At 45.4% G+C, this 24,564-nt stretch overlaps 1 protein-coding gene across 3 annotated transcripts in view; it reads left to right on the top strand.

The window, feature by feature from the left end:
* The first annotated feature begins 23,666 nt into the window (after positions 1-23,666).
* The window catches only part of LOC125757998 (endothelin-converting enzyme-like 1), a 211,976-nt gene continuing 211,078 nt past the window's right edge, over positions 23,667-24,564 (top strand). For all 3 annotated transcript variants that reach the window (XM_049414394.1, XM_049414395.1, XM_049414396.1), the window contains exon 1: positions 23,667-23,723. In XM_049414394.1, the coding sequence (XP_049270351.1) occupies positions 23,677-23,723 (47 nt within the window). In that variant the 5' untranslated portion in view covers positions 23,667-23,676. The remainder of the gene's footprint in view (positions 23,724-24,564) is intronic.

A 24,564-nucleotide genomic window follows, 5' to 3' on the forward strand; every position in this document is an offset into this window, starting at 1 on the left:
GAAGATCTCTTTTGACTCCCGGTAAAGTTTTTCGGCTACTTCGGGTGATTCGGCTCCAATTATCACGTCGTCGACGTAGATGTTGCTCCTCGGCTGCTTAATGGTCTCCGGAAACTTATCCTCCAACTTGCTGAGGTGGTGTTGCACTGTTGCTGCCAGCAGGAACGTACTCGGAGCCGTGCCAAACGTTACTCTTGACATTCTCTAAGTTACAACTCTTGCATCGCTTCCACTCGGAAGTCTGTCCCACCAAAGAAAACGCAGTGCGTCTCTCTCTTCCTCATGTACCAAAATTTGTAAGAATGCCTTTTCAATATCAGCTGTCATTGCAATGCGATGGTGTCGGAAGTCCATCAGCATGCGCACAAGATCGCAGTTAAGATTCGGTCCAGTTTCGACGTTCTCGTTTAAAGATAACCCTTTTGTGGACAATGAGGACGCATCAAATACTATTCTTATCTTTGTAGTTTGACGATCTTCCCTGATTACGGCTTGATGCGGCATATAGTAGCAGTGTGTAAGTGGTGCACTTTGGTCCTCGGCCACTTCTGCCACTCCACTATTCAAATATTCTCTGATGGCAGTGTCGTAACGCTGAATTATACTTTCCTCCTTCCGTAACTTTCGAGTGAGCTGTTTCAGTCTGGTCATTGCTACACTCTTGTTTTCATCAAGCTCCACCTTGTTTTTTCATGGAAGTCGTACCGAGTATCGCTCCTCTTCATACTTCAAGTTCCTGTTGAAGTACTCCATCACATATTCTCTCTTTGCATCTTGCTCGGTGCCCTTTATGCCAATTGTTTCAATATCCCAGAAATGCCTTAGTTCGTCTCTGTCATATTTGTCCACTTCAACGTGAAGTACCATAACGGTTGACCTTTTCATTATAGTTGCAGCTAACTTGGCTTTGCCCTGCACCGTCCAATCGAATATGGCCTCTGCTGCTGTCAACTTCTCTTCCAGTTTTCGAATGCCTTCGGTCATTATTTGCCAATACTGATATGATCGAACAAGGATTCCGATTTCCCTGCAGTCTGTGCTTGTATGAAGGCCGTCAGCCAGCTTTAATCCATCGTCTTCGTACTTCTTCAGTGAGACAGGCAGAAATGGTATACTTTCTCTTGATATTACATCAACTTCTAGTGCTTCCAACAAAACTTCTTCGCCATTGTATGCACTTCTAAGTTTAACTTCAACCGAATTCATAGTCTTTTCATCTTGTCCGCCTCCGAAACAGCCTATCGTCAGCCTTTTTTTCCTTTGACCGGACAACCAAGTTTCTCCGATAAGCTCTTAAGAATGAACGTTCTTTGGCTTCCGGTGTCTAACAGAACCCGACAATAGCATGACTTGTTTCTACCTTCTGCTAGTGCCACTGCAGTCTGTAGAAAAATGCTTGATGATATGTTCATATATTGGCAGGTAGACTCTTGCTCTTCCTTATTTTCATTTGCACCTTGCACGGCCGCTGTACATTGAGCTGTAAGTTCTTTTCTCCGACACATGGACGTTGCATGCAATTTCCCACATATTAAATGCGAAGCATTTCTTAGCGAACTTCTGCGACTTTGAGCGTATCTATCTATCTATCTATCTATCTATCTATCTATCTATCTATCTATCTATCTATCTATCTATCTATCTATCTATCTATCTAGCCGCCTACGACTTTGTGCTCTCCTGGTCGCTTGGTTAATCGAATGTACACCAAAGTTGGTATGGTGTAACATGACTGTACGACGAACATAAATGACAAGTCATAACATGAAAATCATGACACGCATGTCATGTACAGCATGATTTACATGCCACGCTCATGCGCGCTGGCGGCCGTTTCGCTAGCTTTATATACACCAAAATTGGTATCTTGCGCCGTGACTGTGTAACGAACATAAATAACACGAGTTAACGTGAAAATCATGACACGCATGTCATGTACAGCATGACTTACGTGCCACGCTCATGGGCCGCTGGCGGCCGTTTCGCTAGCTTGATCTACTCCGAAATTCGTATTGCGTGACGTGACTGTGTGGCGAACATAAATAACACGAGTTAACACGAAAATCATGACACGCATGTCATGTACAGCATGACTTACGTGCCACGCTCACGGGGCGCTGGCGGCCGTTCGCTAGCTTGATCTGCCCCGAAATCGGTATTGCGCTTCATGACTGTGTGGCGAACATAAATAACACGAGTTAACACGAAAATCATGACACGCATGTCATGTACAGCATGACTTACGTGCCACGCTCATGGGGCGCCGGCGGTCGTTTCGCTAGCTTGATCTACCCCGAAATTGGTATTGCGCGACTTGACTGTGTGACGAACATAAATAACACAAGTTAACACGAATATCATGACACGCATGTCATGTACAGCATGACTTACGTGCCCGCTCATGGGGCGCTGGCAGCCGTTTCGCTAGCTTGATCTGCCCCGAAATTGGTATTGCGCGTCACGACTGTGTGACGAACATAAAAAAACGAGTTAACACGAAAATCATGAGACGCATGTCATGTACAGCATGACTTACGTGCCACGCTCATGAGGCGCTGGCGGTCGTTTCGCTAGCTTGATCTACCCCGAAAACGGTATTGCGCGACGTGACTGTGTGACGAACATAAACACACGAGTTAACATGAAAATCATGACACGCATGTCATGTACAGCATGACACGTGCCACGCTCATGGTGCGCTGGCGGCCGTTTCGCTAGCTTGATATACACCAAAATTGGTATCTTGCGACGTGACTTTGTGACGAACATAAATAACACGAGTTAACATGAAAATCATGACACGGATGCCATGTACAGCATGACACGTGCCACGCTCATGGGGCGTTGGCGGCCGTTTCGCTAGCTTGATCTACCCCGAAAATGGTATTGCGCGACGTGAATGTGTGACGAACATAAAAACACGAGTTAACATGGAAATCATGACACGCATGTCATGTACAGTGTCACTTGCCCCGTTAATCGGGTTGGCAATCGCCGGCCGGATTCTAAGGGCTGGCGTCAAGGCCCTCCGAAAACGCACCACGAAAGCGCGGACAATTTAGAGTTGGTCCTTTGGTGCGCCAGCGAACGCCGGTTGTGGTCCAAAGACCGAGTCAGAGCCGAGAGTCGACAACACAAACGAAAACGAAATATATTCTCAGTTAAGGCAATACAAATAACACAAACACGTGCACACTCGGCTGGTACCCGTTACAGCTTCACAATGTAATTCAGATGGTGTTTACACAACGGGAGCTAAACAAACAGATCACACGCTACGAATGCAATCGCATGCATTACAACTATTCAATGACAGTTAAAGTCCTGAATAGATAATGGCGTATCCAGTCCACAATACTTGGACGGTAATCGAATGCTTCTCTTCAAGGAAACACTCACGCCAGCTCCAGCGTTGATTGTCGTAGCTCAACCGTCGTCGTGACTTGTCACGGCTCACACGGTGTCGTCATCGGATTCTTCCAGGTCGACGATCGACTGACCGCACACCATCATAAACACGTCTTCTTTGGCTAACGGAGCCACACGTCGCATAACTTCACCATCACCGGGCCACTCCTTCACTGACTTCACTTCTTCTCGACTGACTCCCTCACTGCACTACTGCTTGACTGCTCGTCGTCGCATGCTTTTATCCTTTCTCCCCTGGTTTCTAGAAGCGTCGGGAGTGTTCTCCGGCGCGTAGTACAGCTAAGCCTGGGGAAAGGGCGAGAGCTTTCTCGTAGGTTCGAATCGCGGCGGCATCGCTCGGGGATGCGTCCCCCCTTCCTTCTAGAAACATCCAGGTTTTGCCGGGCGTTTGATCGCGTGGTCTGCGTCTGGCTCCAGTGGGTGAGGAGGATGCGGCGCGCCGGCGTCTTTTGATCTTTGTTTTTTTCGTCTTTTCGCGCTTCTTGGGCGCGCGACTCGCGCCGTTCTGTCGCGCAGCTGCTTGAAAGCGGCCGCGCGCGCGCTTTATAACACGCTAATTTGTGACATACAGCATGACACGTGCCACGCTCATGGTGCGCTGGCGGCCGTTTCGCTAGCTCGATATACGCCGAAATTGGTATCCTGCGACGTGACTGTGTGGCGAACATAAATAATACGAGTTAACATGAAAATCATGACACGCATGTCATGTACATGACTTACGTGCCAGGCTCATGGTGCGCTGGCGGCCGTTTCGCTAGCTCGATATACGCCGAAATTGGTATCCTGCGACGTGACTGTGTGACGAACATAAATAACACGAGTTAACATGAAAATCATGACACGCATGTCATGTACATCATGACTTACGTGCCAGGCTCATGGTGCGCTGGCGGCCGTTTCGCTAGCTTGATCTACTCCGAAGTTGGTATTGCGCGACGTTACTGTGTGACGAACATAAATAATGGGAGTTAACATGAAAACCATGACACGCATTTTGCTAAACGACATACAAAACGATGTATGCAGCTCTTTGCTGGCTGCTTCGCATTACATCGATTCCCACAATGCGTGGGATCTGCCGGCTTTTTTTACACCTTATGTTTGCCTTGCATATTTTGGCGGTTTGTCGAGGCCTCGTGCAACGGAAACATCTATTTCACGCCTTTAGCTTCATTTTCTTCTCTTCATGCGTCATAGTTTTCCTACAGTCATCCGCATAGTGTTTGTTGGTCTCACAAAATATACAAAACTTTGCGGCTGTACTCTGAAAATTAACTGTTCTTTTCTGTTGTCTACCGTCAGATTTGTTGCCGTAGCTTGCCTTCCGTTCGCCCAATTTCTCTCTGCACTCTACTTCATCTTCGATATATCTCATCTAACACCTCAGAGTCTCTTCATGATGTTTAGCTGCATTCTGGTCTTGCGTTGAAGATCTGCCGGCAAATTATCTTTGTCTCAGCTGGAACCTCCACAGGTAAAGATCTTTTCAATACCGGCAGGAGCATTGACGCATATGACTCGATTTTCACGCCTAAGGATTCCAGCCCACGTGTGTGCACGTGTACCTTGTCTGACAGTCTTCTTAAGCCTTCATAGTCGCTGCAGCTTGCTACTGTACTCAGGTTAGTTAGCTCTTTCGTGTGCATTTCTACAGGCGCTTCGTCTTTTCCGTAACGCTGATTGAGCAGATCGATAGCTTTCATGTAGTTGCTGTCTGAAAATTGAAATCCCTCCACGTTAGCTGCCGCTCTCCCGGTTAGTGATGACAGACGGTAGGTGAACTTTTGGTTCTCCTTTAAATCAATTCTCACGTGAACAGCTGACTCGAACTGATGCCAAAACCTCTGTCACTTCCTCTTGTCGCCATCAAACTTCATTTATTCTACCTTTGGTAGCTTTACGGCCGTTGCTTGCGGCACTTGCCTAGCACTGTCATTAGAGGTGGCTTGCTCCCTCTCTGTCTCGCGCTGTTCTTGTTGGCAAAGGTACGCATTGATGTTGTGCAGAACGCTAATTATCTTCAGCTCGTACTCGGTTGTCTTCGCAAACTCGGTTTCGGCTGTTTCCGGCGTTACAAACTCTTCCATCTGCTCGTCCACTTTCTTTAGTATTTCTGCGATGCCTTTGATCTGGCTGGCTAGCAGCGATATCGCGGTGGGATCTTTATGCTCCTGAAGCTTCTTTTCTGCTTCGCTTGCTAGGTTTGTTATTTGCGTCCTCAGCATTTTTCTTTTCTTTGAAATCACGTCTCGGTTCATTTTGGATAAATTAGGGACTGCTGGTCGCTTACAGATTTCAGCGTCGAGTCTTCATCCGTGTCTGTGCCGTCCTCCGTGTATGCGCTGCTCTCAGCTGTCGATGTCCCGTCTCGCAGCCGTCGGTTCGCACTTTTACTTTAAAGTGTTGTTGGGCGAAAATAAATTAAATATAAATTAAAAAAACTATGCCCTGCCTGCACCACCTAAGTATCGCAGGCCAAAATCGATAAATTAGATGAAAGAACAAAATGTACTAAAATTTCTAATAAAAAAGAAAAAATAGAAAATAAAAAGGGAACAATTTGATCCCACCACCTAGCCAAGCCACCTCCAAGGGAAATATTCTCGAGATTACATACTACGGTTTCTCTTCATCTTGACTTACAATTGTTTTGATACAATGGATCTCCGATGAGCTCGTCTTGACTAGCAAGTCTTCCATTCTTTTCTTTTCCTCTTGTCTCTCTTGTGTAGGCTTTCCATTCCTCTCTTTGTTGGGTCACACTGTTGGAGAGATGGGTCCGTGTTGAGCTTGTCCTCCAGTATGTCCTTTTGAGGCTTACTGTAAAACTCGTCAAACTGATAAGTGACTGAACAGGATTTTATTGAATACAGGTTAGTTATGGTTTTTTTTTCTTTTTTTATGGCTTTTATTTACTACCCCGGCTCCTCCCTAAGTCCACCGGCTATTACAAAGGTATTGAGGGATTATATTAATATCATAACGATAAAAAGATGTACTGTATCGGCTTCAAATACTTCAATACAAGTACATGTAGTATAATTACACAATTTCAAGAACGTAATATATTATTAAAAGATCGCAATAGAGATGCTCTGTATCGGCTTCAAATCACATCAGTACAAGCACATGTAGTATAATCACACAAAGTCAATCATATAATAATTGGCAAATTAGCCAGGCCGCGTTGATGGCAAGGATTGATAACAATATGTCCAGTACATATTTGGTCCGTTTGTTTTTCTTATCGTCTTTTTCATTTTCATGTTTTTTCCTCCCTTCTTTGTTTTCCTTCTATTTTTTTCTTCTCTTTTTCTTCCCTCTTTTTCTTTTCTTTTTTCCTTTTCATTTTCTCTCTTTTTTCCTTTGTATTATTTTTTGTTCCCTCTCTTTTCGTGTCTTTTTGTTATTGTTATTATTTCAAAAAAAATTTTCTCTTTTTTTTCTCTCCCTCTTTTTTCCCCGAGATTAAAAGGGAGATATGAATTGAAAATATATTTGCTGACATCGTCTTTTTCGCTAGGTAAAGAACCATTTTTCACGTTTCGTTTAAAAGAGGATATGGTAGATGAATATACGTTAGTCAAAAAATTTTTTTCCAATTATTGTTAGCTTCTCCAGAGGAGGAACATGCCACAAAGTGTGGGTGTATAACCAGTGGGATTTTTGTTAGGGGACAATTTCGAGAGAGTTGTTTAACCTTTTAGCAAGGTTCCTCTCTCATCGATAGCGGTGTGGCCCTACTGGTGAGGATTTCTTCTGGATGTCTTTCATGGATGCACCCTTATGTGGAATTCAGCTGGTAGAGAATTTGCGTGGTATCCTTTGTCCTTCATGTTGCACCGTGCTGCATCCCTGTTGTGGGAAATATATTGATGGAGCCATTGGCCTCCCCTCCATTTATTTTGTGGGAAGGACACTCTTCTTTGTTATCCCGGGTGGGAGCCCACAATGGTCTCACTTGGGAATTCTCACCTCTGCGTGTCCACCACCGAAAGCCACCCTCCTCTTACGACGAAATCCCCTCCTGGAGAGAGTAAGTCGGCCGAATGTGGTTGTAATATTTGGCTTTTGAATTGGTACCTGATTTAAATTTTTGAATTTATTTCCTCCACCATTTCCTCTAATATTTTAAGTGCCTTTTCGTTGCTGAACATGTCTTTTTTCGGTCAAGTTGTTTCCAAACTCTACTTTCAATTTGCCTTGGTATTTTTTCGTTAGGGTACACTTAGTTAGATAGTGGTCGAATGATGTGGCCGGTTGCTGGCATGCACATACATTGTTGTTTCTAATTTTGAACCGGTGGAGGTAGTGGGGGAATCGGCCGTGACCGCTTAAGAACTGCGAACTTAAATGGTTCGCGATATATCCTTCCGGTTGACCCACCAATGTGGGGATCCAAGTAAAGATGTAGCTACTAGAATTTGTTCTAATGTTGCAATCGTTAATCCATCTTCTTTTAGCTTCCTTCTCTAATTCTTCTGATACAAAATTTTCTGTGACCGGGATTGATATGAATTCTCCGTATGCCCCTGCTTTTGCTGCCAATTCGTCAGCCAATTCATTTCCGGTAATCCCACTATGTCCTTTAACGTGGGTGAGACTTAGTTTATCATTTTTATTTATTTCTTTAATTAAACTTTTTGCTTTCACAATTAATAGATTAGCGTTTCCAGAGTTGCTAATAGCTTGTAAAGTGGATAAACTATCTGTAAAGATTTGATATGTTTTTGTTTTGTTTTGTGTATTAACAATCTCCAATGCTTTAATGATTGCTGAGACTTCCGCTTCATTCAAAGTTATTCGAGTAGTCTGGTAGCTTGAATTGTTTAGTTTCTAGAATCTTGTTATTTGTGTCAATCACCACGTACGCTGCCCCTGTAGCATTCTCCGTACTGGAGTCATCTGTGTATATGTTAATATCAGCGTTAAGGAATACCTCTTTTTGGTATTGGAAACCTAATTTCTCAGCTGGGTGTGTTTTCCATAGATCTATTTTTGATGATATGTCTTGTGAGTTAAAAATTATATTCTTTTTTTTTCATTTAAATTGCTTATCGTTATGTAGAATATTGTAGAGTTCTACTTCCTTCTCAATTCTATGTTGGATCGGGGTTATGCTAGCCAGGGCATTTAATGCATTATTTGATACGGTTCTGTAGGACTTTGTGATAATGATGAGCGGAATTCTTTGTATTGCTTTGAGCTTTTTTTGGACTACTACCGTGTTCTTATACCAAACTGGTGCTCCGTAAGTAATGATTCTTTCTATGCCTCTCGTGTATATTTTATGTAACTGACTTGATTTCATTCCCCTATTTTTACGCGTAAACTTATTTAGACTGACCGTTAGGTTAGACACTTTTTCTTTAAGATATTTTAGGTGTGGGAGGAAGGACATTTTTTTCGTCTATGATTACTCCCAGAATTTTTAGCTGGGGTTCCATTTTAATTTTATTCATCCCAATGCGTAATATGGGTGGACTTCGGTTGTACTTCCCTCGCGTGATTAAATATTTAGTTTTCTCTGTGTTGAATTTTAATTCCTTCCTCTCTCCCCATTCATATACTACTTCTAACGCCTGATTTGCTTTCGTTTGAATTTGCCTTTTTGAAGCTCCTTTTATTATTATTGTGAGATCATCGGCAAAAGCTTGGACATGTACGTCTTCTGGGAACTTAATTTCTAAGAGATCTGCTATTGTGATATTCCATAATAGTGGACTCAACGGTGAACCTTGTGGTGTACCTTTTTCTAATTTATAACTTAAGATTATTTCTCCATTTTTATAGATAATGCTCCTCCCTTGCATAATTGCTAGAATTACTTTTCATATATTTGCTGGGCATTTCTTATTTATTAGATATTGCGATACAAATTTTTCTTGAATACCATTAAAAGCGTTTTTAATGTCAATAGATATTACCAAAGCTGACTGGTGGTCTATAATGCTTGATTAATTTTCTGTTTTATCTTCATTAAAGCGTTGGTTGTTGATGTTGAATGTTTAAATCCGTATTGGTTTTTATTCAAATGTCCCTCTTTATTTAAATGAAAGTACAGTCTATCTTTTAGTAATTTCTCCAGTATTTTTCCAAATATCGAATTAATGACTATGGGTCTAAAATGGTTTGGGCTTTTTAATTCTTTATTTCTGGGAATGAGAATTACTTTAGATTCCTTCCATCTGGCTGGAAAAAACCCGTGTTTAAGAAAAGCGTTGAACAGATTCGTGAAAAATACCCGATATCTGCTGAATAATAGTTGGATTAATTGAGTCCTGATTTCATCCGGTCCCGGTGCCGTGTCATGCTTTAAGTTCTTTATTACTTCCCCTATTTCTTTTGCAGTAAAGTCAACATCGTTATAGGAGTCTTCGGCTGATTTATTTCTTTTGCTTACCTTCGGACTAATATTAATTGAGTTTTCCTCAATTGTATACAACTCTTTTAGAATTATTTGTATAGTTTCTTCCAATGTTGTGGTGTAGGTTCCATCCTGTTTTTTCATACTTTTAATGATTACATTTTGTTTGATTTGCTCTCTCGCTATCTTATAGGCTATATTAAATGGATTTTTGGTAGTCTCTGAGATTACTTTCTCCCAACTATCAGCTTTAGCTTTAGACAAGTTCTCCACGCATGAATCGTGCTCCTTGTAGTATTGACTTTTATAGAAGTCTCTAATCTCCCCTCTGCTTTTTTGGTATCTTTTTCTCATAGCTTTGACTTTCTTCCTCTGTATTTCTAAGTCTGTGGACCACCAGATCTTGTTCGGCTTCTTCTCCCTATTTATTCTTTTCGTGCGTTTTTTATATATTTCCTGTAGCTTATTATAAAATTTATTGAGCAATTTCTCTATGTCTTCCTCATTTTTGAGTTCTGATTCTTTATCCCAATTTATTTCCATGAATTTTTTTTCCGCTGCATGCTTCTTGTCCTTTCTTTGTTAGTTTATATTTTGGATAATGCTTCTCTTTAAAAAGTTTTACTTCCATATATTTGTGATCGCTGTTCGACCTTCTACTTGAAACTTTCCAGTCCTGAAGAACTTCAAAGATTTCCGTTGATGCTATCGTAACATCTATCCAACTCTTTCCTCTGCTAGTTTCTAAGGTCGGCTCTGAATGTTTGTTGTTTATTATCATCAGATTCTTCCTCAAGACAAATTCTTCCAGTTCTTCTCCTCTCTGATCTGTGATACTCCGCCCCCCCCCCCCCACAAATTTTATTTTTTGCAATAAAGTCCCCTCCAATTATTATGTTTTTTGTCGGTAATTTAATAAGAATATTTTCTATTTTTGTTATTGTCGCACCTATCGGCTCCTTTGGTGGAATGTAACAATTGATAATTAAAATGTCCCCATGCTTTGTCTTTAAACTTATTGCAGTTAGTTTATCTTCAACCAAAATTGGAAAGAAAACAGTGCTATCCTTATGTACAATGATCCCTGTTTTCGGATTACTGTTACGTGCTATTATTTTATGTTTAATGGGAAATCCGATTATTTTTCCTTTTAGATGATATGGTTCCTGTATAATGGAGATGTCGTGCTCCTCTTCTCTCTGTTAAATTTTTAACGCTTCTGATGCTTTAAAGCATCTTGCTAAGTTAACTTGGACTAATTTTTGTCATGAGTAAAGGGGCACGGGGCGCGCGCCGGACAGCACAAGGCGTCGATGGTGTGCGGGGAATGGAAAAATACCCGATGGTGTGCACCCCCGCCACGTCGACGCAAGCCATTGGCAGGAGGAAGGCGCGTGCCACGCGACCCGAACTGAGGTGCGGAACCCCAGAGGATCAAGCAGTCATTGTTCGGTGGGGTCGTCGAGGAGCAAGGTGTGGCAAGCCAGCGTCGCACCCGCGACGAGAGAAGTAGGGCCTCGTTCTGGGGGCAGCGGCACGAGAGGCTCGGGAGGGTAGCCGTCGACCTTGGCGTCACCCAAGTGAGGCTCCCCGAGCTTGCAGCAGCCTCATTCAGCAGTTCGCAGGGCACCTACGGCACTACCACAGCTCGACGAGACGGCAACCCGCCGACAATCACCTGGAGAGCCACGTCGGCAGTTTGACCCAGTGGCACCAAGAGGATAGGCCGAGGGTTAGGCCTAACCGGACGAGACGACGTTCTCGAAGGAAGACCGACGGGTCAGCGACGAGGACGACTAACGAGGCGGCAGCTTCGACGACGGCGACTCCCAGACGTCGAGGAGTAGCATCGACGGGATTCAGCGTCGACTTTGGCGCGGAAGCGAGGCGACGGACTCACGCGAAGTAAGAACGTTCCATTCGCATCGCTAGACCAAGACGCCATAGTTGCCAGACTTTCGGGCCACTCAGGCCGAGCCTAGTTAGAAGTGGTTGTTATAGTCAGTTGTACCGCTGGGCGTTTTTGAATGTTACTTCCAATTAATTTTTGGTGTTAACTTCTTGTTTGCCGTGTTGTGTGATAAAGATTTGTTTGCAGTGACGCCACGGTCTCCCGCCTCGCTCTCTCTCCCAACTCCATCACACATTGCAAGCGCTCCCGAGATACGTGACAATTTTAGTTCTTGGTAGTTCCCTTTATTAACCTTACCCTCCATTTTTTATTAATGTAACTACTGACCAAGTCACTTGGTTGGTTCTTCAAAAAATATGGATAAAGTATAGAAAGTGTAGATATAAACGATTACAAGTATCAAGTGTAAGGAAGATAGCGCCGCTATTGCAAGGGCGCGCGCTAGGCAAGCGGGAAGAAGAGAAAGACGAGGCAGAGAATAGAACAGCCGGCCTAGCGAACTGGCGTTGTGTCTATTTGTCTCGTCATTACAATGGCGCAGTCGACACAAGTTAAAAAGTGCTCTTGCGAATTAGCCTGTACTGGGCTAGCCCTCTGCTAGTTCCAACTGTCTTAGGATTTTTCCTCGCTCTTGCTCCTTCTCCTGATATGTAGGGCACACCCTGGACATCATTGAATGGTTGGTCCTGTCTGAGTCGACCCCCTCCTCATCAAGTTAAAAAGCGCTCTTGGGAATTAGCCTGTACTGGGCTAGCTCTCTGCTAGTTCCAACTGTCTTAGGATTTTTCCTCGCTCTTGCTCCTTCTCCTGATATGTAGGGCACACCCTGGACATCATTGAATGGTTGGTCCTGTCTGAGTCGACCCCCTCCTCATCAAGTTAAAAAGCGCTCTTGGGAATTAGCCTGTACTGGGCTAGCCCTCTGCTAGTTCCAACTGTCTTAGGATTTTTCCTCGCTCTTGCTCCTTCTCCTGATATGTAGGGCACACCCTGGACATCATTGAATGGTTGGTCCTGTCTGAGTCGACCCCCTCCTCATCAAGTTAAAAAGCGCTCTTGGGAATTAGCCTGTACTGGGCTAGCCCTCTGCTAGTTCCAACTGTCTTAGGATTTTTCCTCGCTCTTGCTCCTTCTCCTGATATGTAGGGCACACCCTGGACATCATTGAATGGTTGGTCCTGTCTGAGTCGACCCCCTCCTCATCAAGTTAAAAAGCGCTCTTGGGAATTAGCCTGTACTGGGCTAGCCCTCTGCTAGTTCCAACTGTCTTAGGATTTTTCCTCGCTCTTGCTCCTTCTCCTGATATGTAGGGCACACCCTGGACATCATTGAATGGTTGGTCCTGTCTGAGTCGACCCCCTCCTCATCAAGTTAAAAAGCGCTCTTGGGAATTAGCCTGTACTGGGCTAGCCCTCTGCTAGTTCCAACTGTCTTAGGATTTTTCCTCGCTCTTGCTCCTTCTCCTGATATGTAGGGCACACCCTGGACATCATTGAATGGTTGGTCCTGTCTGAGTCGACCACCTCCTCGATGCAGGCAACGCATTCGTACTCTTCGGACCTACACTCTCTGAAATGGTGTTTCCCTCCGCATTCGGTGCATTTGGGACTTTTAGCCTGGCACCATCTTTGGGTGTGGCCGTACTTGAAACAATACGTGCATCTTGGCACGAATGTGTTATCGAAGGTTGGACATCTGCTCCACCCGATGTTCACGTGGGATTTCTGATGCAATTGAACCCATGCCTTCCTTCCCAGGCTCACAATAGCAGTTTTCCCCTGCTTACCTGTCCATGCGTCGGTAATTTTCACGTCCTCTTCACTACACTTCAGTCCGTTCTGTGATATAATCTTCCTTGTGATATCCTGTGGAGTGAGGTTTTCCTCGATGCCGATGACCTTTACTTCAGGCCTCTTCAGTTTTGGTTGCTGTATTTGCATCTTGGAACCCAGCTCTGGATCGTTTACAATATAAGTTTCCAGGTTCTTCAGTACCGTTTTCGATGTGGCCGTAATAACTACTCCATTCTTCCCTGGGCGCATTTCTGGTTCGTGGATGCCAAGCTCGTGCGGGTCCACCTTCTTTCTGATGACCTCTTGTATTTGGTCAGTGCTCATTTTGTTGGATGTCAAAATCAATGCCAATTTTGTTTTCTCTCATCTGTCTCCATGTGCTCTCTTTGAAAAAACTCTGTGCTTGCATTTTCTTCACTTGTCTTACTCCTCCCTCTTGGTGCTGTCTCTGCATAGGATGGGCCTGATGAGCTTTCTTTTTGTTGGTTGCTCAGAGCTCCTTCCAATCTGGCAATCTCATGTGTTGCCTCCAAGGCCACGCTCTTCAATCTGGTGAAATCTGTCAGTATCTTGTCTAATAAGTGCTCTGTTCCTCGATCTTGTACGGCCAAGGTCATGAGAGTTTTCATTAGCGATTTGTCGATTTTTGTCAATTTCCTGAGCATTTGTGCTGTTACTGATCCTCCACTTTGGGGATCTTGGTCCGTTTCTGTTTCCTCTTGATGGTTTACCTGATGTTCTCTTTGTTCTTGTCTGACGAGTTGATTCGACTGAGGCTATCCCCTGTCATTCTGGGGGTCTTGTGATGTCTTTCCATTCTCCTTGTTTGGACAGGGTTTTGCCTGGGCCTCTTTAGTGTCCATTAGGGTTTCCCATGTGTCGGGTATGTCTTCATCAGAGGTCCAATCGTGTTCGTAGTCCGAACTGACCGCTGTTGGTTATCTGTCCTCCTCTGAGGTGTCTGGTCGAGAATTGTGACCCGCAATTACTTTGGCAGAGGTTGCTCCCCTCGTTTTCTTTTCTTGCTGGGTTCCTCCCCTATCTCTTAGCTCCAGAGGTCGCTTGCTGTTACTTGGCTTCATCTGAGCTTTTGCCATTGTTTCCTGAGGTTTCCTGACTCCTGAATCTCCCTTGTATTGGCCTCGAGGCCCACCACTGGAAATGCCGGCGCCACCGTCGGCGTGACGTGCTTGGCAGGATCACGTGGTCTCAGCGGCCGCGTCGGCTGCTTGTGGAGCACTGCTGCGTGCTTTGAAAACTAGTTTCAAGTCCCACATGCGCTGCGGTCTGTACAAATTCGAAAGTTTTCTCTGATTTTCTACTCAATTGAAACTCGAAGGCGACGAACATGGGGCTCTACCGCTCGGTGCCGCAGTGCCGCGCTTATGCAACGGAGCCCAGTGTCAGCCTGCACCGGTAACCGCGGGACAAGAAACTGCGTGAAGCACGGGTTCTAAAGCTACGAACCGGCAAGTAGCCATCGGCTACGAGTCTTGTGTGCAACAAGCACTTCCGCGACGAAGTCTTTCATTACTGCGTCGGGCCTGCGATGTTCGGTGAGTAGCAGACAGCGCGCACTGAGACGATGGCTCGCGCGCGCTTCCCGCCGGCAAATGATGCTTAAGGCCGAACCATATAGAGCGTTTTTGCCGGCGTTTTCCCGGCGTTTCGTACGCCGGCGTCCCTCGACGTCGACGCTACCGGTGACGGTGGCCGAAACGTCCACCTCTGGACGGTCCAGACATCACGGGCGGCAGCGTCGACGCCGGAAGCAGTTCGATGGACGCAGAACCAATCAGCGTGCGGCTGGCAGCGACTTCCGCTACGTAACGGCGTCGTCGGTGCTGCCAAAATGGCTGCCGCCCGCCTCGGATCTAATAAGTCGTCGCCGTGCACTGTGTGGCCCTTAAGTTCTCAACTGATGCTTGTATTTGACTTAGCTTGTTCCCTAGAAGCTTCGACAGCAAAGGGATCGTGATATCTTTGAAGTCTTTCCGAGTGCCGTACTCAAGTTCATCGGTAGGCTTAGCAGGAATGAGTGTATTGGCCGAATACGTGGCCTCAAAGATATACGGCAGCTTCAAGCTCAGAGGCCATATATTACAAGTTTGTGCTTCTTCTTAATGCCAATAGCTGGCGCTACAAGTCAAATAAAAAAAAAATAGACTTTTCGGTGGCGTTGTGTCACTGTGACTCGTTTTCTGCACCACAGAACTGCTAATGAGACATAAAAGCTATAATCAGGAATATATCTTGTTGGTCCATTGACGGAAACTGTACACTGCTTTACGAGGTGTCAGGTTCATTCCCTCTGGTCACACTGTGTGACGCTGAGCTAACGCTCTTCATATGGTTTGCCGCCCTCTCTGACGGCGTTGATGCGACGACGCCGAGGGACGCAACGCCAGGAAACGCCGGCAAAAACGCTCTATATGGTTCGGGCTTTATCTGCCACAGGATGGAAAAGGCGCTACCTTTTACCACGTGCGATGCCATCTCAGAACCCTCCCGTGCGACCTCTTGATCGTCGGCCCCGTGCTCAGCGTCCACAAAATCGGCTGCAGATGCGCAAGTCATTATTTAGATATGTTGTATAAAAAAACGCAAGTGTCCCTTATGCATTCGCTAAAGATGACTAGAAGGCGAAAGCCATCTTCTTCTTGTCAGTAGTTGTACTGATTCTCACAAGATCCAGCACGTGCCACGTTCCCCTTGGAGCGCGAGGCGGCCAGTGCTCGCCTTCGGGCTTGTAGTACGGCCCCCGCCTCCGTAGGGCAAGCGGGCACGCAAGAGTCTCCATCCTTTCGCCTCCCCTGTTTTGCCGGATCGAACCAATAATGTTCTCTCTCTCTCTCCCGCGCCCCCCTCCGAAAGCGTTCTGCACCTAACGCGGTTTTGCACGGCCTCCGTGACCGATCACGGAGGCAATGCAAAGCGACCATGACGTGTGAATACGTCATGTGACGTCACGTTATGGTGACACCATCACGTGACGATTATTTTTTGCATCAGTCGTGTTGACGCCGCCGACGCGGGACGCCGACGGGCAATCTTCCCATTTGATGAGGCATCTAGGGCTTTCGCCTTCATAAGATACATAAGTTTTGTTTCATTCTAAAAAAAGACAGGGCGTGCAAGCACGGACACAAGAAAGAAGCCAGGACACCACAAACGCACAAACGCCGCGACGTTTGTGCGTTTGTGGTGTCCTGACTTCTTGTGTCCGTGTTTGCACGCCCTGTCTTTTTAGAATGAATACTTACCCACTAGCTCAGCTCTCTGTTATTATAAGTTTTGTATTGCCTCCGTGATCGGCCCACCGATCACGGAGGCAATGCAAATGGACTATGTCGTGTAAATAAGTCATCATGTGACATCACGTTATGTCACGTCATGGTGATGTCATAATGAAGTTACAAATATAGGAGATCTGTGACGTCATATGGTGACGTCATCACGTGACGATTATTTTTTGCGTCACTTGTCTTGACGCCGCCGACGGTCAATCTTCGCGTTGAAGAGGCATCTAAGGCTTTCGCCTTCACAAGCTACGCGACGTTTGCTGGTGGACTAGCTAGAGTCAAATGCTGCTTCTGTGTGCTGCATTTATGTTGGCAATAACATTTTTTCAGTCGATCTTGCGTTCCCCTGAGCAAACACAATGTGCTAAAAAGCCCAAATTTATTTGTACCACTCTCAAACTCACGTTGGGCCTCTCCAACCCCATTTATTTTCTTGGAGTCTCATTTATTTACGTGGGAAAGATGCCACCCAGTTGGCGTTAGACACGACACTGCTGCCAAAGTTGCTGGGGTACTCGCCAAATAATTACTATCCTCTTACTATCAATAACTTCTATTTTATTCACTGATATTTCAAGTTCGTGTGGGTCCTAGTTCACAGCCGACGTTTGCAGAGCAAGTCCGGCAAACGTTACTGCATTTTCTTTCTTTTCCTTGGCGTTGCATGCTACTACATGCTCGGTGTCGTAGACTGCTTCTCCTTCCACCAGCAATCTCGAAGTGGTGAAGCTTTGGTCTATGAATTTGTTGATGACAGAGAGCGGCAAGTTCACTCAAATGCAAAGGGATCTATAATTAAGGAGCATTTAAAAAAGGCGTCGCATTTGCTCACGTTTTGTGTGAGCACCAAACGAAACGAATGTACTGAATAAAGAAACAGAAGCAGCGGCATTTGCCCGCTGAGAAGACCGATCAATACGCAGTCCGAGACAACTTGTCAAATGACATTGAAAACGTACACGAATTTAGACCGAAAAAAAAAACCCTGAATCGTCGGGACGGCACATCACAAAGTTGCCATTCGCACCGAAGCCGTGGTTGTAACGAAATTATTTTTGAACTGCTCTGATAGCGTCCGCGCAACAGTAGTTTGTGTACTCACAAATTCTCATTATTTGAGGCCTAAAGTTCACAGCGCGGTGCCGAAACGCGCTCGTAGCAAAAGCGAAACCATCAGTACGAACATACATGCAGAGGCAGCGTCAATCGTCGCGAACCCGTGCGCTCGCTGGCTTGAGGCTTCTTTCTGTTATGCTCCGTTTGGTTATACAGGCAGTCTACTCTAACGAGATATTTCACATAGTTTTCACTCAGCGAGTGACTACCTTTCACGCAAGAGGCCGGTTCAGGGGTCTCCAACGCGGTGACCGCGTGAAGCGGGTGCTCTGTTTTCTGCAATGAGACAGAGACTGTAGACTATCTTGTGCTTTCAGTTCGTCGAAAATGATTATTTTGACAGTAAAACACGCAGTTCCGTTCGAAAGTACTTACAGAAATGCCCTGGCGGGCTTTCGCGAGGTGTTTTTGTAGAGCGCCGACAGCAAAACCTGTGGGGAGCGCGGCGGCGGTATCCTACCTAGCACGCAATCGAGGCGCGTCCGATAGAGGGCGACTCGCGTCCGATAGAGGGCGACTCCGTAACTCCTCGCGGCCAATATTTTGAGACCTTCTTGACTTTGATAGTACTGCCCTTCTTCAAAACTGGGGATATGTCCCGCTTTCTGCACGCTCTTGAGTGCTACATTGACTGCAGGCCCGCTTCCAGCTTGTGACACCAGAATTACCCTCGTACGTGGTGTAGGACTCCCGTTACACCGCAATTTTACTAAGGTGACGAGTCCCGCACAAAATGGCAGCCTCCATAAGCGTGTGGTGAGTTTGCTCTGTTTGCCGTTTCACCCTAGAGTGTCTTTCCGGTTTAATTTCTTTTTCCTTGCACTTCTTTCATGGAAAGTGGCGAGCCTGCAATTTTTACCGGGTGCAGGAAGTGCTTCTGAACGTTTCAAGCAGAAAAAAATTTCCGCCAAATTGAGCTCAAAGTGGGTGGGCCGTCAGGCTACCCTGGGCAGGTTTTCAACCTTGGTCGTGGGGTTGGGGTGCCAGGTTTTGACTTTTGGGTGCACGTAGGAGCTCCGCGTTTTTTTCTTTCACTATTACCTTATTTTTCTGAACACGATGATGTCCAAATTATCTTCCTGCGTAGCTTAGGTCAGAAGTTATGCCGATTTCCGAAGAAATTGCTCTCAAATCAGTATGGCTGCGTCCATATTTTGGCGGGAAAATGCACTCGGTGTCGGTAGAAAATCGGCGATTATCTATCGTTTCGCCCTGGAAATTGGCGGAAAAATGGCTGATCTATGCCCAGGCACTTCCCAGCAATCTCCAGACACCGGAATCCAACTGGAATCGAGCCGCAATCTTGTTTTTTGGCCGAGATCGATGCGTTGATGTTGTAATGACCGCCAAGGAGGTTGTTTACAGCGTTGAAATGTCTGTTTTCGCTGCTCCTTGGCCGATTTTCGTGCGGTTTTCGGCGCCTGAATGTTCTAGGTGACTTTATATTAGAGGAGCATGAAAGGATTTTGCCTTACTCACTCGTTTTGATGGGCAAAACTTGAAAAGATCCGCTCCCAGGAAAACGTCTGGCCCGATCATTAGGCAGCCGAGGGTAGAAACTCGTCGGTTCGCACTGGGTCCTCCTCTTCTTCCGTCTTCTGTGGCGAGTCCTTCGTCCTGGTATCCCGTGGCCAGTCGGAAGAGGAGCAGCCGCAATCCCGCTCACGGCACCATGTCGCAGAAACGAGACGAGACGATCGAGACAAACTGCGTTCGATGCGAACGATCAACAAGATTCTTCTTTTTTTATTTGCTTATTAATGCGCGCGCTCTTCCGTGCCCGCTGTCTTCTTCTTCTTCTCCTTGTCTTCGTCGAGTTTCAATACCAGCAAATGGCGCATTATCAGCAGCACACGCGTTGCTATGGAGATGACTGCCCCGCTTTTCGTAGCGCCTTCCAAGAAGGCGCCGATGGAGTCAACTGATACGAACATAATCTGGCCGCGTTGCGGGGAGAGCACCTTCCCATCGGCTTCTCTCGCAGCCTTCGCCGTATCGCTATTTGGATTGCTGCTCATAAGAAGCGACAAAGGAAACGCCTGCTGTCGTTATTCTCATCAATATAAAACACTGCAGCAGTCATTGTGATTGTAGGGCGCAGTTCTAGAATTTCAGTCTCGCGGGCACATGATACGGAAGGTTATTCGTGTGTCACTCGATGATATTTGATCGCCAGAAAGCGTGATCGGGATCAATTTTTTTGGTCGGGACTGACTCATTTGTGGAAGTTGCGGACGCTCTCGGTGAACCACATTCAGAACGACCGCGACTATAGCTGCGATAATTCGGCCCTCAGCACACGCCAAATAAAACAAAGTAATGGTCGAATGTTACAATTTTATCTTTCATAAAAATGAAACATTCCTTTGTAGATTTTAGTGTTTAACCTATCTCGCGATTATTTTGGGAGGCTTTTAAATGCGAAGCATTTCTTAGCGAACTTCTGCGAGTTTGAGCGTATCTATCTATCTATCTATCTATCTATCTATCTATCTATCTATCTATCTATCTATCTATCTATCTATCTATCTATCTATCTATCTATCTATCTATCTATCTAGCCGCCTACGACTTTGTGCTCTCCTGGCCGTTTCGTTAATCGGATGTATACCAAAATTGGTATGGAATAACATCACCGTATTACGAACATAAAACACAGGTCACAACATGAAAATCATGACATGCATGTCATGAACAGCATGATTTACACTCCACGGCCTTGGGGCTCTTGCGGCCATTCCGTTAATTTCATATGTACCAAAACTGGCATAACGTGACAAGAGCTCATGGCGAACATAATGACAGGTCGTAACGTGCAAATCATGACACGGATGTCATGAGCGGCATGATTTACATGACATGGTCTCGGGGCGCTCGCGGCCGTTTAAATGAATGAATATATACGAAAACTGGTATGACGTGACATTTAGACATGACGAATATAACTGACACGTGGTAACATGAAAACCATGACATGTATGTCATGTATGTCATGATTTACATGCCACGCTCATGGTGCATTCGTGGCCGTTTCGCTGGCTTGATATACATCAAAATTGGTATTGCGCAATGTGACTGTATGAAGAACATGAATAACAGGTGGTAACGTGAAAACCATGACATGCATGTCATGTATGTCATGATTTGCATGCCACGCTCATGACGCACTCGCGGCCGTTTTGCTAGGTTGATATGCACCAAAATTGGTATTGCGCGATGTGACTGTATGAAGAACATGAATAACAGGTGGTAATATGAAAACCATGACATGCATGTCATGTATGTCATGCTTTATTTACATGCCACGCTCATGGTGCATTCGTGGCCGTTTCGCTGGCTTGATATACACCAAAATTGGTATTGCGCAATGTGACTGTATGAAGAACATGAATAACAGTTGGTAACATGAGACCCATGACATGCATGTCATGTATGTCATGATTTGCATGCAACGCTCATGACGCACTCGCGGCCGTTTCGCTAGGTTGATATACACCAAAATTGGTATTGCGCGACGCGACTGTATGACGAACCTAAATTAGAGGTGGTAACATGAAAATCATGACACGCGTGTCATGCACGACATAATTTACATGCCACGCTCATGACACACTCGCGGCCGTTTCGCTAGGTTGATATACACCAAAATTAGTATTGCTCGAGTTGACTGTATCAAGAACATGAACAACAGGTGGTAACATGAAAACCATGACATGCATGTCATGATTTACATGCCACGCTCATGGTGCATTTGCGGACGTTTCGCGGGCTTCATATACACCAAAATTGGTATTGCGTGACGCGACTGTATGACGAACGTAAATTAGAGGCGGTAACATGAAAATCATGACACGCGTGTCATGCACGACATAATTTACATGCCACGCTCATGACGCACTCGCGGCCGTTTCGCTAGGTTGATATACACCAAAATTGGTATTGCGCGGTGTGACTGTATGAAGAACATGAATAACAGGTGGTAACATGAAAACCATGATATGCATGTCGTGTATGTCATGATTTACATGTCATGCTCATGGTGCATTCGAGGCCGTTTCGCGGGCTCGATATACATCAAAACTTGTATTGCGCGACGCGACTGTATGAAGGACGTAAATTAGAGGTGGTAACATGAAAATCATGATATGCGTGTCATGTACGACATGATTTACATGGCACGCTCATGGTGCGCTCGCGGCCGTTTCGCTAGATTGATATGCACCAAAATTGGTATTGCGCGATGTGACTGTATCAAGAACATGAATAACAGGTGGTAACATGAAAAACATGACATACATGTCATGATTTACATGCCACGCTCATGGTGCATTCGAAGACGTTTCACTAGCTTGATATACGCCAAAATTGGTATTGCGCGACGCGCCTGTATGACGAACGCAAATGAGAGGTGGTAACATGAAAATCGTGACAGGCAAGTCATGTGCGACATGATTTACATTCCACGCTCATGATGCGCTCGCGGCTGTTTCGCTCGCTTGATATACACCAAAATTGGTATTGCATAACGAGACTGTATGACAAACATATGACAGGTGATAACTTGAAAATTATGATATGCATATCATTTACGGCATGATTTACATGCAACGCTCATTGTCCGATCGCGGCCGTTTCGCTAGCTTGATATACACCAAAAATTGGCATTGCGTGACGCGAATGCATGCCGAACGTAAATGACAGGTGGTAACATGAAAACCATGACGTGCATGTCATATATGGCATGATTTACATGCCACGCTCATGGTGGACTCGCGGCCATTTCGTTCGTTTGATATACACCAAAATTGGTATTATGCGATGTGACTGTATGACGAACATAAATTACAGGTCCTAACATGCGAATTGTGTTATGCATGTCATGCACGGTATGATTTACATGACACTGTTATGGTGCGTTTCCGTTCGTTTAGATAACTGGATATATACCAAAATTTGTATTGCATGACAGGAGTGTGTGATGAACATAAATCACCAGTCATGCAGTGTATATACCAGAATATACGTTTCATTGGCATGGTATATACCATATTGTGCATGCACGCGTGCATGGCAAACATGCGATATATGGTGAACTAGATGCCATGGCATGAATGATTTCATTCGGCTCAAAAATAAACAAAGCGATGTATGCAGCTCTTTGCTGGCTGCTTCGCATTACATCGATTCCCACAGTGCGTGGGATCTGCCGGATTTTTATTACACCTGATCACGCGGAGCCCAAAAGAGCGTCGGTCATTTATTTGTCATATTGCCGCTGTGCTGCTGGGCACAAAACACATCGGAATTGAGAACGCGTAAAACTTGTAATCTCTTCGGCTAAAAAATCTGGACTGTCTGTCTATTAACATAACGCAGCGATGCATTTAATCCGGGGCACCGGTACGGGATGTCATTCTGGACATTGTCAAATTCCGCCATTTGTCAACGCTGATTGGCCCGGATGGCTGCGACGGTTTCTCCAATTGGCTTAAAATGCAGCCATTTAGAAATTTGACAGGATGGCAGAATTTGTCCAGGATAGCACCCACGGTGCACCGGCCGTAACTTTCTGGAGCCTGACGCCACTACAGCGCTTCCTCCGCTTGCAGCGGAGCCGCGCAACCGAGTGGAGTTTTCAAACAGAAGTGGTCCTAGAAACGTTGTTTTCGCAGGCAGCGCGACAAGTTTCGTGTGTCATTTGTTGTCCAGCATGTCCTTATGACCATTGTTCGATCCGCAGTTGTGCCTGCCATAATGACTGGACTCTCGACGCCTGGTATCCTGGCCCCTGATCTCAGTCCGTGAGTAAGACTTCCTCTATGACGCAGATTTCGGGGAAAACATGATGCGGGTGTACGCAAATGGGCCCTCGAAGGTACGCCGGTCACACGCGCACTTGTGTGCCCTCTCGAGCATGCACTTGTCGGCGACTAGCTAACCTTTTATCCAGGTCACTTGTCATTGCCACATTCCATTCTTTCCTTTCGTTGTCGCATTTCATTACCGTCGTTGTTGCCTACAAAAGTCTACGCACATGGCTGAAGGTCCAATGCCCGGCATGGAGGAAGAAAACAAATTCAGGCGGAAAGTTGGGCTAGTTGGTAACCTGAAATATAGGACATGTTTACTAGCCAAAAAGACGTAGACGAGCAGAAGGTCCTGTATTCCTTCTTCTCGTCCGCGTCTTTTTCGCCAGTGAACATCTCCTATTAAACAAATTAAGGCAGCCTCATATTGGTGGTGCCGAGGCTGAAGGTGTTGGGTGGCCTTCCTCGTTTACCATTTGTAGAAGCCGCACTTTTAGGCATTAAAAAAGCGCGTTTTAGGCGCCAGAAATAGGCAGGCAAAACAACGCTTTAGGCCTCCAATATCGTAAATATAGGCACAATACATTTTCACATAAATGCAAATAATTTCAAACGAAGACGTGCGCGACCTCTGTCTACGACAGGAAAATAGAAACTTCACAGCATATCCACGGGTGAATGATGAAGAGCTTGGGCGAAGCTCCTCAAGCAATCATGGTTACACCGTGAAATCTTCAGTGGTTTCGCCCAGCAGTAATCAAAGCGATAGCCTAGTACATCATCAGACGTGACAAACACTGTATATATTTATACAAGAAATTTTATTAATCGTAAG

The sequence above is a fragment of the Rhipicephalus sanguineus genome, chromosome 4 (assembly GCF_013339695.2).
Source record: "Rhipicephalus sanguineus isolate Rsan-2018 chromosome 4, BIME_Rsan_1.4, whole genome shotgun sequence".
Taxonomy (NCBI): Eukaryota; Metazoa; Arthropoda; class Arachnida; order Ixodida; family Ixodidae; genus Rhipicephalus; species Rhipicephalus sanguineus.